The 13,304-nt window shown below is 43.9% G+C and overlaps 1 protein-coding gene across 1 annotated transcript in view; it reads left to right on the top strand.

Moving 5' to 3' along the window:
- ABCA12 (ATP binding cassette subfamily A member 12) overlaps nt 1–13,304 on the top strand; it is a 117,113-nt gene that overhangs the window by 44,438 nt on the left and 59,371 nt on the right. The window contains exons 5-10 of the mRNA XM_075511223.1: nt 3,130–3,277; nt 5,964–6,052; nt 7,476–7,585; nt 8,336–8,521; nt 9,322–9,500; nt 13,055–13,167. Of these exons, the coding sequence (XP_075367338.1) occupies nt 3,130–3,277; nt 5,964–6,052; nt 7,476–7,585; nt 8,336–8,521; nt 9,322–9,500; nt 13,055–13,167 (825 nt within the window). The remainder of the gene's footprint in view (nt 1–3,129; nt 3,278–5,963; nt 6,053–7,475; nt 7,586–8,335; nt 8,522–9,321; nt 9,501–13,054; nt 13,168–13,304) is intronic.

The following is a 13,304-nucleotide window of genomic DNA, read 5'->3' on the forward strand; positions in this document are numbered from 1 at the left end:
CACCCTGTTCTTGGCTTGGTGGGGCCGGTGCATAAAGAAGGCAATGTGCACAGCGTAGCTTCTTCAGCACCATCAGCTTGCCACGCGAGAAAGCAAGGGTGGGATTCATCTCCCAGAGCTAGGTGTCTGTGGAAGGGGTGCCTGCATCTGAACCGGGTCTTTAAACTTTCTATGGAGTTGGTGGAGATTTCATCAATGCAGGCAGCAGAGCCAACGTAACAATTCATTTCATCCTGACGTATCAGCCTGTGTGTTATTTGTGTGCTTGACACAGAGCATGGTTGTGCTAGATACTCAGGGTTAAGAACCAGCATAGGTCTAACTTACACCAAATGGCAATTTGGCCCAGACATTTCAGATTTTTCTGTGTCGTGGTCTTTCTTGAAAAGATTCCTTAAGTTTTTCAGAAGTAAACTTCTGACTGCTGTCAGAGTCCAGGCCTCTTCCAGAAAAGTCCTCTCTGGCATCTCCACTGTTTTTGTGCCAAGAACATCATGGGGTTACACCAGTTCACGCCTGCAGTGACTCAGTGATGGATCAGGCCCCATGCTTGTAACCAGGTGCCAGCAAACTGCTCAACATCTGATGCTAGTTGGCAGAGCCTCGCTGAATACCTCAATCACATTGAGCCGGTGATGTCTTCACAGGCATCGTGCCACCACCATGAGTAGCAGCACTTGCAAACTTCAGGTTATGAATTCCTGTCTTTCTATTTTTCAGGCTGCTGTTTCAAAAGAAAAGAAAAGAAAGAGCTGATATCATCACCTTGTTCTTACACTGTACACCTCACTTGATACAGCAACTGATTGTTTAATTGTCCACTTAGTTCGAAGTGTGCCACCTTTGAGTCCAGTTTTAATATTTGTTATTGCTACTTATATCTCAAGGAAGTGTCTTCCCCTGCTCTGGATTCAGCAGGATCTCTTGCATAATTGTCTCTAAACATCTCGCATCTCTCTCCAGAGAAGAACAGTGCTCCCCAAGCTCCCAGCCCCATCCTTGTGTTCCTCACTCTGCTCTCCAGTTAGGAGTTACACAGCTTTAGCTGCTCCAGGTCTCCTAAGAGACACGAGCTTGGTTCCTGGCCCTGGTTGTCATTGGTAGATGTGGATGGCTGCGGAGGGTGTAGCTCCTAGCTCCTACCCGTCTCACTTCATTGTGGTTATGCTCTCCATCCTGAACCTCATGGCTTCCCAGGTCTTTGAAGCTGCATTTTGGTAGAGACACTGATAAAGTGAGGTCTGTGGTGTGCATTTTTGGACTGGGGTGCGAGTCAATTTCCTGCGTAGGAATGAGGCTGCGGGAGATCAGAAGGAAGATGAGAGAAAAATGCCAGTGTGTGCAAAACGCCTTTTGCAGGGTTGTAATTGGTGATCTCAAAGGACATGGCGGGGGATACTCACACAAAGGTGCTTCCAGATTAAAGCGCCCTACTCTAAAGTTTCCCTCATGGGCAGCAGACTTAATTACACTTAAAAACCTTTAGAGTGGCATATGTTTGGTCCTTTGGCCCCAACACCCGAAGGACTGCCTGTAGGGACAAGAGAGGTCTTTTATTCTCCTTGGTGCCCTGTGATTACTGGGAGCTGGCTCAGCCTGCCACGTAACTCCCGGTGGCCTGGGGGATGCAGTGAGCGTTGGGGGAGCTTCCCACAGCAGGTAGAGCTCTAGCCTTCTCTTCTGGTAGGGTATCTCCTTTAGTTGTCTAGGTCAGTTCTCTGCTGAGGTATACAAGAGAATCACAACACTCAAAATGGGTGCCTTTGACTCTGCAGGTCTCAGCAGTCCTCTGTGCCGGTTGCTATGTGGCCCGAAGCAGTGGGAACTCCCATGCTAAACCATGAGCTTTTGCATTTTGATCCAAAAATGCAGTGCACACTCATGGGCTGAGACCGACCACGCTGAGGAAAGCTCAGGAAAGTCCAGTCTCCTTCACGGAGACTGACAGCCATGTACTCCACCTAGCACTGCCATCCCCTTTGGAAACATCTGCTTTTTGACCAGTGCTATAATTAATAAATGTAGTACAAATGTAGTATGGTGTCCTTGTTGGAGGGATTAGAGATAAAGCTGTGCCTGGGCAAGAGTCACAGGTTGTCTTTGGAGACTCAAGAGCAAGGTAATCAATTACCACAAGCCTGCCTGCGGGCCTTTTGTAAATCTGGCTCCTTTCCATAGTAGAAATAATAGCAATGTCCTTTGCCAGGTAATTTTCCAAATTATTATTTTAAATAATATGTTGCTGTGATCCAGCAAAAGAGTTTTGAGATTTATTAGAGCGTTTGTCAGTGAGAGGAGAAGCAGCCAGTGAACTCTGCAGGCTGGCAGTAAGCAGCACGGGGCAAGTGGCACATAAAATACTAAAGTCTCTAATTGCTCAGGTCCACTCTGTGTTTGCAGAAATGGGAGACAGGGACATACATCTCACCCCTCGGCGCTGGCTGCCAGCTTCACAGGTCACCAAGCAGATGGTACAGGAGCTGCTCTGAGATGGCAGGAGACACGGAGCGGGTGGTGGTGATAGATTGCTCCTCTTCCTTCCCTGGGCATGTTTGCACAAAAAGCAAAGGAGGTTGTCTGGTCCTGGATCCATTGCCCCTTCCTGTGGTAAAAGCTGAGACAGAGCCCTGTTTTAACAACCTGGCTTGAAACTGAAGCTTGTGGCTTTGCACAGAAACTGATCCAACCAAGCCTTGGAGAACACGCTCTTATGGGTGCTTCTGGTTATTCTGGCTATGTGCCTGCTTTTATTTTATTTTACTTTTTAAAGGCAGAATTAGGATATCATAAACCTAGGGTGCTTTTGTCATTTCTTGCCTGTTCCTTGCATTTTGGAGCGGAGGGGGGAAATCTGCAGTTGCTTTGGGACCAACAGGTATCTTATAAACAAATAGCTTGACTCTTTTTTCCTATTAAATAGCCTTTCATGGCTTTGTCAGTGTTGAGGAGGGGCTTCTAGTGGGATTTGGCAGATAGCGCTGCCAGGCTGGAGTAGAAGAGCCTCAGTGAAACTGAGAATCAAGCCCATGGTTTGGGAAGAGAAAATAGCACATACTGATAGAAACACATGGCAAAAAAGTGTACGTCCACATCATAATAATGGCATTGTCTTTCTTCTCCGTCCTCCAGGTTATCTTGCACCCCGAAACCTTCCTAGTGCAGGCTTCTTCCCATTCCTGCAAACCGTGCTGTGTGATTCAGATGCCAGATGTAAAGGCACACCGTACACACCAGAAGATCTGCTGCCAAGGCTTAATGACATCTCATCTCTCAGACTGTAAGGGAATCTGAATATATCTGGGTGTTACAGCTGTAAAGCAAAACTTGCTTTGAGGTGGAGGGAGCAGCCATGCGTGTGTGTATGTGTAAGTGTGTCCACAACAGGTATATCTCAGATACCTGTTATAACAGATATAGTCTCAGATAATCTGAACACTTAGAAATGAGAATATGGGCTGCAACATGGGACAGTCTAAAACTGTTCATATTAAGGACAGCTATCAGTAATGTGTCAATTGATCTGGGCTCAATAGTAGAAGAGAATTTTGCTCCCTGAGAAAAATGCTTCTTCTCACCTAGATCAGACCAAAGACACTTTTTTTGCATGATTGTGGGTCCGGTCCTGCAGGGTGTCAGTGGATAAGACTTGTATCAAGAGCAGCCTGGCATGCTGATCTGCCACTGTGGTGAGCGGTTCAGGATGCTTTGGGTGGAAGTGGCAAATGTTCCCCAACAGCTTTAGTTTGAGGTACACTTGTTCTACATTGACTGCTCTTTCAGTAGATCCTCCAGGTGCCAACCAGAATGGGTGTCCTCTCTGCAAGTCATCAAACATATTGGGAAACAGGTGAAAATGAAGAAACAGTTTTTGCCCACAAAAACATGTGGATCTGCAGTGTGGAGCTGGTTGGGCATGTTTTGTTGGAATGTTGGTTTGTTGAAACTGAAATGTTCAGTGGAGGCATTTCAATTTCATTGATGTTCCAGTTGAAGCCAAGTAGCATTTGCTTTGAGACATGCCAGCCAGGGTTGTTTCTACACCTTGGCTGCCTGGTTCTGGCACACCCCTGGGGAACATGCTACTCTGAGGCCTGCCTGGTTAATGGAGCAGTGAAAATCTGAGCATCTTGCATACAAGGTCCTTGGTTGTTCATCTTTGCTTTCAGGTGAGAGGCTGCTCCCTAATTGCTATGTCAGAGCCTCAAAATCCCCCTTGGCCAGAGCTTGAGAGTCTGAAGAGCTAAGGTGGGCCCCATGCCTTCCACCAGAGAGCCCATCATGCAGGATGGGGGATCCTGGGGTTGGTGGCTCCTCAAGGGTCCTCCTCAGTCAGTGCAGAGCAACTGGCATTTCCTGGGCCAAGTCAATGGTCAGCATCTCTCCATTGGTTAGAAGGAATCTGGATGACTAAAAATGTGGATGACTGAAGTTACGCAAGGTGAATCCTAATCAAATTCAAAGTCACACAGCAGAAGAGGGCAGAGCTGCACAGAGACTGGATGCCTGGATTCACAGCTCTTCACTCATTTCCTCAGTGTCATTGTTTTTCCCTGGGCATGTTAAACAATGGTTAATTTGGGGTATTGAAATGAAAAAATGGGAACTTCTAGCGCCAAAGCTGGAGGTCTTCCATGGGTTTCAATAGCTACAAATCCTCCTTGCTTTCTGTTTTTGGTTTCTGTACAGCTGTTTAGGAAATAACTGTTTTTTCCTGCCAACTGAAAATCAAAGGATTTGGCCACACTATAGCTCAAGTCACATGAGTCATTAATAAGCATCTTGACCACTACTGATGCTAAAAGTTGACTATGTGAAGTATCACACAACTATGTGGGTATACCTACCCTTGTGTGGTCAATGTCAGCTTTAGAATTGTATTGTATTCTACAAGAAAAAACACCCAACTATTAAGTAGTCACAGCAAACCTAGCAGGATACAGCAGAGTATAAAACCTCAGCAGAAGGTTGACTGGGTAAGGGAAAGCTCCAGAAGCCAACATGAAAACATGCAGCTCTGCCTCAGGAGCAGAATCACCATGGGTGAGTTTGTCACGAAGGCAAAGTATTTGAACTGTGACCCTTCACTATCGGGATATATTATTGTGTAATATTCTAGAGTTTGTAATGTTCAGCTAATCCAGACTGGTTTCTTCCCATCCCATTGTGCAACTCGCTGAAGCTCTTATTCAACTGTTTTATAACTTGCCCTAAAACTGTGTCTTACCAGTGGCCAGCAGAGAAAATGGCCAAGGTTCTCATCTTTGATTCTGTTCCTTAGAAGCATTTACCAAGGTGTGCAAGACATGGTTGCTTGAGATTTCCCTTAATAAAAGGGAACTAAGTACAAAAACTGAGCTCAACACCAACATCTTCCACCCTTTCTTTTCCCCTGTAGTGAAATGTTTGGGAAGGATGAAGTAAGGTCCTGATGTCTTGAAGGATTTCGTGGTAGGGGCGTGCAAGCTGCTCTTATAGCTTGGAGCTGTTCCAGCTTGCATCAGGGCCTCTCTGCTCAGTCCGAGTGTCATCAACAGTGCCATGAAGTTCTGCACTGTTTCTTTTGCTGAGCATATATTTGCGGAGGACCGAGTAGGACTCGATATAATGAGGCCTTTTCTTCCTGAAGTGGGAATTTGTTTAAGGTTAGACCAAATACATATGTCAAGCCTTGCTTGTCCTTGGTGCCCCTGCAGAGCAGGCATGAATGAGGTCCCCTCTATCTGTTTCATGTCTGAGAGCGCTGCCGTGTGCTTCCCCAAAATACATGCCAGGCCTCTAGAAGGAACCAGACTTTTGCACAACCCAGATTTCAACACACCTGCCATGAAATCCAGCTATAGACCCATTCTGAATCATGCAGTAGTCAAGTGTAAGCTTAATCATAAGAAACTCTGTGAGTTGTTACAGGTGTCTTCTTTTTTTTTTTTCCTTCTTTTTTTTTTTTTTCCCCTTCCTTCCCCCAGTGAGCGGAGGAGCTCATCCAGTGTGGCGAAGGCCAGCCATCCATCACCATGGAGTGCAGAGGTTCCTAAAAGCAGGAATGCTTCACTGGGTAGGTCGTTCACTGCTGTGCAAAGTTCTGGTCTTTAAAGGCTGACCTTTTGAGGCTCTCTGGACAGAGATGCAATTCTTAGAGCACTGCTAAAATGATTTCTGTGTTCTATACAGGCACGTGACCATGGCCATGACATTAGTGTAAATTCTTGGGAATAATTACAAGTAAGTGTCTGTAGAAAAGACTTTTGAAATTTGGCCAAGAAACCAAGATTAAATTGTTGCACTTCATAGGGGCAATGCAAGATCGCAGACTGTTTGGACATTAATTAAAGACCTGGCCATTTATGGAATATTGCCCTCTTACTGCCCACAAATTGTCCATAAACAGCTTATGATTTTTTTCAAAAGTATTTCTTATTCAGTTATCCAGCAAATAAGTCTTCTTCTGTGCCACAGTGGATATTTATTGTTGGTGATGTTCTCCTCTGATGTGATTCTCTTTCCTGAAGGAACTTTGAGACTTAAATTTTCCATAAAATCATTACAATTATTATTTATTGATGGTAATGGCTAGTACTATCCACAAGCCATCATGATGGATAGTCCTTTCTCCAGGGAGCTCGCGATCAAATGAATGATTACAGATTTGCATTCTGTGACTGTTCTGCTCCAGCCATTCACTGTTCCAATTAGCATTCCTGCCAATGCACTCACTCGTTGGTGTCCGGGCAGAAAAAGGCAGAACGCAAAAGGGACTGAACACAGAGGCGTGGGGAAAAAAAATAATCAATGAACAGTTATGGGAACTATCAACTCATGTTGACGGCCACAGATGGTCAGGGAGGAACTCAGTTCTACACCTTATTTAAAAAAATAAAATAAAAGTCATAGGTCATAGCTTCTGCTGGTGTAAACTGGCATAGCTCCTTTGGTTTCAGTGAGCCGTGTTGTTTGAGAGTGTAGCCCAGCGCAAGTGTTGGCTTTGGCGTGCGTCAGCTGGGCACCTGGCAGCGTGCCACCGTCTATAGCGGGCAGCAGGGCTCCGAATCTGTGTTGGAGCTGTTTCTGAATAACGAGTACCACCCACTGGTGCCAAAGACACCTGGAGAGTTCTCCCTTACAGGGCTGCCGCCTTGAGCTGATGCAGGCTTCCTTGTAAGGATACCCGCCTCTCTTCCTGCCTGGGGGAGCTGCAGGACTGGAGAAAAGAGGTGGAAATTAAAGTTGACCTGCAAGCAGACAGTTAAATGCATTTAATTTAAAAAAAAGTTACAGAAGGAAATAATGTAATCCAGGAGTTAATTACATCAGAAAAAAACCTTAAGTAATTACAGGATGCCATTGGCTGTACCTTTGGAAACAGACTAATAATGATGGCATGCCCAAAGCTCTGGTTAGCTCTCCTGTGTGGTGGTTTGATGTAGCAAAGAGGTTAAAAGACATTAAGTAAAATACAGTGTTTCAAACTGTTATTGCAGCATTTGAGGATTTGGTATCTCATGCAGAAAAAACCCTTCGGAATATTTCATCACCATCCAACTTGACTTCCAGCATCAACATGTTCAACGAAATCCTCAGTTTTGGGAAGGTAAGTCTGTAGTTGCATAATAGTTGAGTGTGAGCATTTATGTATAGCTGTGTTTAAAGTGTTAGAAGCTCAAAGTACCGACACACAGCTTTTACTGCTTTCGGATCTCCCCTGTTATGTGACTGTGCTTTATTTTGGGAAGAGGAAGACAGTTATTGTGGGTGGACTTTTAAGCTCTGTGGTAAATTTATTATCTTCTAAGCAGAAATCAGGAAACCAGACACCTTGGGACATAATACCATGAATTACCAAATATGGCCACACACAATACCCTGAGATATTTTGCTCAAAACTTGTGTGAGTTAAGGTGTTTAGAGTGTATTTTCTTTCACATGATATTAAAGTTATGATGTTACAGGTTTTGCCATTTAATTCATTATTTTTCCACAACACTCCTGCAGTGGCATCAGAGGGACTGTGTGTTTATTATGTAGGTATTGACCATGTATAGGAACAACTCCTTTTTAACAGAAGCTTGGTACCATGTCATGGACACCAGTATGCTTATGTTTTTGTATTAAGGCCTACAAACACTTATGCACACATTTCTCTTTATCTACATGAGGAGTTTGAGGGATTTCAGTAACACTGTTCACCTGTTAGAATTCTGTATGTGTGTAAGTGCTTGTAAGGACAATGCTTTTCAGATGTCACTACTGCCCCTTAAAAAGAGTCTCATCACCACATTTAAAACCATCCCAAATAGAGTATTGCTTTAAAGCTATGTTTAACATTACATCTCGCTTTTAGAGCCAGACCCAATATTCAACTGCAGCAAATCTCAAAGTCATTCTGTGTGAGGTCTTGTCGCGATACATAGCACATCCCGGTCTCACTGGAGAGAAGATGGCAGCCAATATCCACCGGACATTCTGCTTTACCAACTCATCGCTTTTGGAGTCGTTTACCCAAGAGTTCAGAAGTCAGTTCTCTCAGGTGAGTGCCTGGGACCTTTCCTAATATCTTCAGCTAGTAGCTGTGTTAGATCACACACGTTATTGCAGTGTTTGGGAGATAGAACATGACCCCGCCTGTCTAGGAGTTGCTCATCTCTATACCAAAGTGCATATAGTGCATGATGAGGCTGAGCTAATTCTTGTGAATGGGATTAGCCCAAAGACGTTAGAGTTGAGTATACAGCTCGGAAAGGCAAGGACATCCAGCCATCAGCTAGTGGCCACTAAGGGTTCTCACCATACCTCGGTCTTGTTTCTTCTCTTTATTTGCCCTGCTGCAGCGACAGGTAGATAGGACAGTGTGAGGATGTGGTGTAAATAATATTTAAAGCTAGGGGAGGCAATAAATTTAATCGTATATTACCTCAGCCATATAACTTCATCCAATGACTCCTGCATCTGATCCAACGATTCATGATTGACGCAGTACTTGTCTTTGGGAAAGCTATATAATTAAAGCAAATGAATCCTTTAAAGGTAATGCCTTTTTTTTTTTGCCAGGGTGAGGATTGATATTAATTTTTCTTGTATTCTTAGTCTTTGGACTGTTGGGGACATTGTGAATCGTAGGGCTTGTCTAAACAGAGAATTTATTGTACAATCTGGGGTGTGAAGGTAAAGCACAGTCAGTCTCTCAGTTATTGCCTGTCACTAGAGTCATTTGAATGTATTGTTTGTAGAGTTGTGTACAAGTGCAGTGCAAGCTGAAAAACATAAAAAGACCCACCGGCAACAAGGGTTCTTGTTCTTAAATAAGTTCTTGCATTGTTATTTGTTAAGGTGCAACACAACCCACAGTACCAGGCAGCATTCGTCAAGGAAATGGTCTCGTTTCTAACGCTCGTCTCCCAAGTGCAGAATGACACCTCCCTGTGGCATCTCCTTTTGCTGGCCCCCGATGTGTTTCAGGGCAGCGTGCAACTGCAAGACATAACTGATTTCCTTCAGAATCCAAGCAGGTAAAAATACAGAAAATGCCAGGAGAGGCACTGAAAGTGGGTGGGTTTGTGTATTGAACTCTAAGGACATCACTTCTCATCTTAAAGAAAGGGTGTTAGCTTAAAAGCATGATATATTTGGGGGTGATATGGCTCCATACTAATGCATCTCTAAAGGTCTCTCTTGACAGTGAGCAGTGTTTTGATTTTCAATTACACTTGTGTCACTTTTTAAATGGGAGCTTGAGATGAACTCTTAGTTCTCTTCCAGCCTGCTTAGAGGCATTGCCCATGTGCAGATAGAAAAGGTGGTAACAGCCACTGCCTTTGGTTGAAGAAAAGCCCTTCTGGCTGGATAGTTGTTCTGCTAAATAAAGCAGCTGGCTCCTTCTTTCCAGAAAAGCATAGAGCCAAATTGCCAAATTCAAGTTGCTTTGGAACACCTCAAGCATTTGTAGGGGAGCCATAAATTCTTTTTTTTTTTTTTTTAAATTGATTACCTGATTTACTGCTGTTTTATCTTTCAAGATTGGTCCCAAGAAAGCAGAGAAGAGAGGGAGCCTGGTTTTTAGCATATGGGGCTTTGAATATGTCTGACTTTAAGAAGAAAGTACCAGTTATGTTTTTGCTCAATGCTTATATGAAAAACAGAGCTGGCTTAATTGCATTAATTAACTGTGCTGAAATATTTGATGCTGTATGCAGCTAGGACAATAAAACTCTTCTAAAATGGGCTTAGCCTTGAAATCCCTTTCCTGGTCTGTAGTTGGGCTAAACTCTCAATGATCTGTAGGAGACTTGAGTTACTCAAGAGATTAGGGGACTCTGTTCCAAATCATCTACTGGATGTGTGACTGACACTGCTATAAAATATTCTAAATAGTCCACTTGTTACAGCACATGGAGGACAGCAAGCAACTGAGTGTCTTCAGACTTTTGGGTTTTTTTCCTTGGATACATGAGCAGTTGAGTAAAGATGCCAAAAGAGGTTGTAGAAACTTTGCCACTTTGATTACACCCAGGCTTAGAGGGACTCACTTTTCATCACTGGCATGTTGCCAAGGCACTTAAAACCCCGTACATTTAATATCTAGGTAATTTGCCATGCTGCATTGTGAGAACTATTTGTAAGTTGTAAAGGATAAGTCCTTAAAGGAGTCAGTAGCAGTGTGGCAAGAATTTTAATTTTATTCAGAAATCTTTTGTCCGTGCTGCTGTTTCAGTCACAGGATTATTGCATTTGTTTGCATTTACTGGCTTGCAGAATCAAGCCTGAGAGAATCAAGCACTCTTTGAGTGCCCAGGAAGAATGAATATTTACTGTGCTGCTCTGCTTTGCTCTACAGCTGCAGAGCTGGGCAAAGTTATCATAGGCACAACAAAGAGGCACATAGAATTTCATCACCAGAACTGTGCAGTGCTTTTATGCCTAGCATCTGGCAGTGTAAGTGCATGAGTAAAGAGTTATTGCAAAGAGATTGCACAAATAGTATTTTTAATGATGCTTACAAAAGCACATCTTAGCGAGCCTGGCCATGTCTTTTACTCAGGCAGTACTGACCTCCTAAAGAAATGCTGTACAGGGAATTTTTTTGTACTGTAATGTCATGGTTTAACCCCAGCCGGCAACTAACCCCCACGCAGCCGCTCGCTCACTCCCCCGCCCCACTGGGATGGGGGAGAGAATCAGAAGAGTAAAAGTGAGAAAACTCGTGAGTTGAGAGAAAGACAGTTTAATAGGGAAAGCAAAAGCCACGCACACGAGCAAAGCAAACCGAGGAATTCATTCACTCCTTCCCATGGGCAGGCAGGTGTTCAGCCATCTCCAGGAAAGCAGGGCTCCATCACGCCTAACGGTGACTTGGGAAGACAAACGCCATTACTCCGAACGTCCCACTCTTCCTTCTTCCCCAGCTTTACACGCTGAGCATGATGCCATACGGTGTGGGATAGCCCTTTGGGCAGTTGGGGTCAGCTGTCCCGGCTGTGTCCCCTCCCAGCTTCTTGTGCCCCCCCAGCCCACTCGCTGGTGGGATGGGGTGAGGAGCAGCAAAGGCCTTGACTGTGTGTAAGCACTGCTCAGCAGGGAACGAAAACATCCCTGTGTGATCAACACTGTTTTCAGCACAAATCCAAAACACAGCCCCATACTAGCTACTGTAAAGAAAATTAACTCTACCCCAGCCAAAACCAGCACATATAAATATGAAGATACAGAAGAAAAGAACTTTTGCTCTTTGTGGCGTCTATATTAACCACGTGATAAACCCCACCGCTGTGAAACAGGAACTTCAAAGTCATGAATTCTATGGAAAGTTTAGGAGCAAATTTTATTACCCACACAAACCTGGTTTACAGACTGCATTCACAAATGCTCGTGTTTGTTGCTTTAAGATAGTTTTTCAGATAAGCAGGTAAGCTGAACTTTTTCTCCAAAGCTAATGTCTGCAAAAGCCCTGCAAGACTGAAATAAAAGGGTAACAACAACACTTGTTTCCATATCTGCTACCTTCTGATCTGTATGATATGCGTCCTCTTTTGGCAAGCCTATGCCTCCCTCCTCCTTGGCTCTGCTATTGCTCAACTAAGTATGTCATTTATAACCGCAGTTTCTTCCCCCTCTTCCCTCTCTAAGACTCTTACTAACAAGCACCTCTGCAGACTGGAAATGGTGAGCACCAATTCCACGAAACCTGCATGGAGACATTATGTTAAATGAGGAGAAAAGAGATCCCTGGTGCTCTGTTCTCACTAGCAGTCTGTTCCCATAAATCAGTATGTATTTATTCATGCCACTGAAATCAGCTCAGCTAGGTTCTTTGTGTATCACCTGCAGAACTTCAGGCAGGTGAGAGATTGTGCATTTCACGGTGACCCTATGCCTACAGTGAAGAGCTATTCTTTATAGAGGAGAAGCAAAAGGGACTGATAATCACCGTGAAGTTTTCAGTAACCTGCACACATTGAACAGACAGTCTTTTAAATGACTTCCTCTGTGATACAATATGCCTGATTATCACCTTGTTCTTTCCTACGACTGAAAACCATTCCTTGCTTCCCTGTCAGCCTGGTTATTACATTATAAAAGAGGAAAGAGGGAGAATTGGAAATGGTAACGGTTATTTGTGATTGCCTTTTCTGTCCACAGATGTTGTCCCCTAGGGATCCCTGCTCTCCCTTGAGCCTTGTCTGCTCACTTCTTGGTTTCTTTTAGGAGGAGATTCACCCGCAGCAGTGAATCACTGGACTGGCATATCACCTGAGTGTTCTCTAAGCCCTGTTGTGAGGATTTAAGTGGTCTATAGATTTTGCATAACCCTTTGAATAAGTACATCTAATGAGCGCAACACATATGTTTGTGCTAATATACTGCCATGGCTTTCCCATCAGAGCCATTTGTATTTTGTGCATGATCAAACAAATAATTAAAAGTAGGGGCAATGGCTTGTCTGTCAGACATTTTAAGAATGATAGGCTGTACTCCAGCTGTTTCCTATTTGAACACTTGTTTTACTTCTTCTCATAAACCTGTAACCACAATTTATTTTCCTTGTTGTTTTTTTTTTCCCCTTTAGTGTTTTGCTGGCAGCTCAGAATGTCTCTGCATCGCTTGTGACTGATGATAGATTCAAAACTGTTCAGAATGGGGTTACAGATCCTCCATATTCCCTGAACTGCTTGGAGCAAGGTAAGGCTCCTCTATATAGTCATATCTCTGCTGAAAACCTGTAGTGCTGAGGAGAAGCAAACTGCAGGCTAATAAGTAACCATACAGATTTCATACTGTTCAGGTTCTGCATAATGAATTCTTCTTTCAACTTTTTA

This window comes from Mycteria americana, chromosome 9 (assembly GCF_035582795.1).
Source record: "Mycteria americana isolate JAX WOST 10 ecotype Jacksonville Zoo and Gardens chromosome 9, USCA_MyAme_1.0, whole genome shotgun sequence".
In the NCBI taxonomy this organism is placed as follows: domain Eukaryota; kingdom Metazoa; phylum Chordata; class Aves; order Ciconiiformes; family Ciconiidae; genus Mycteria; species Mycteria americana.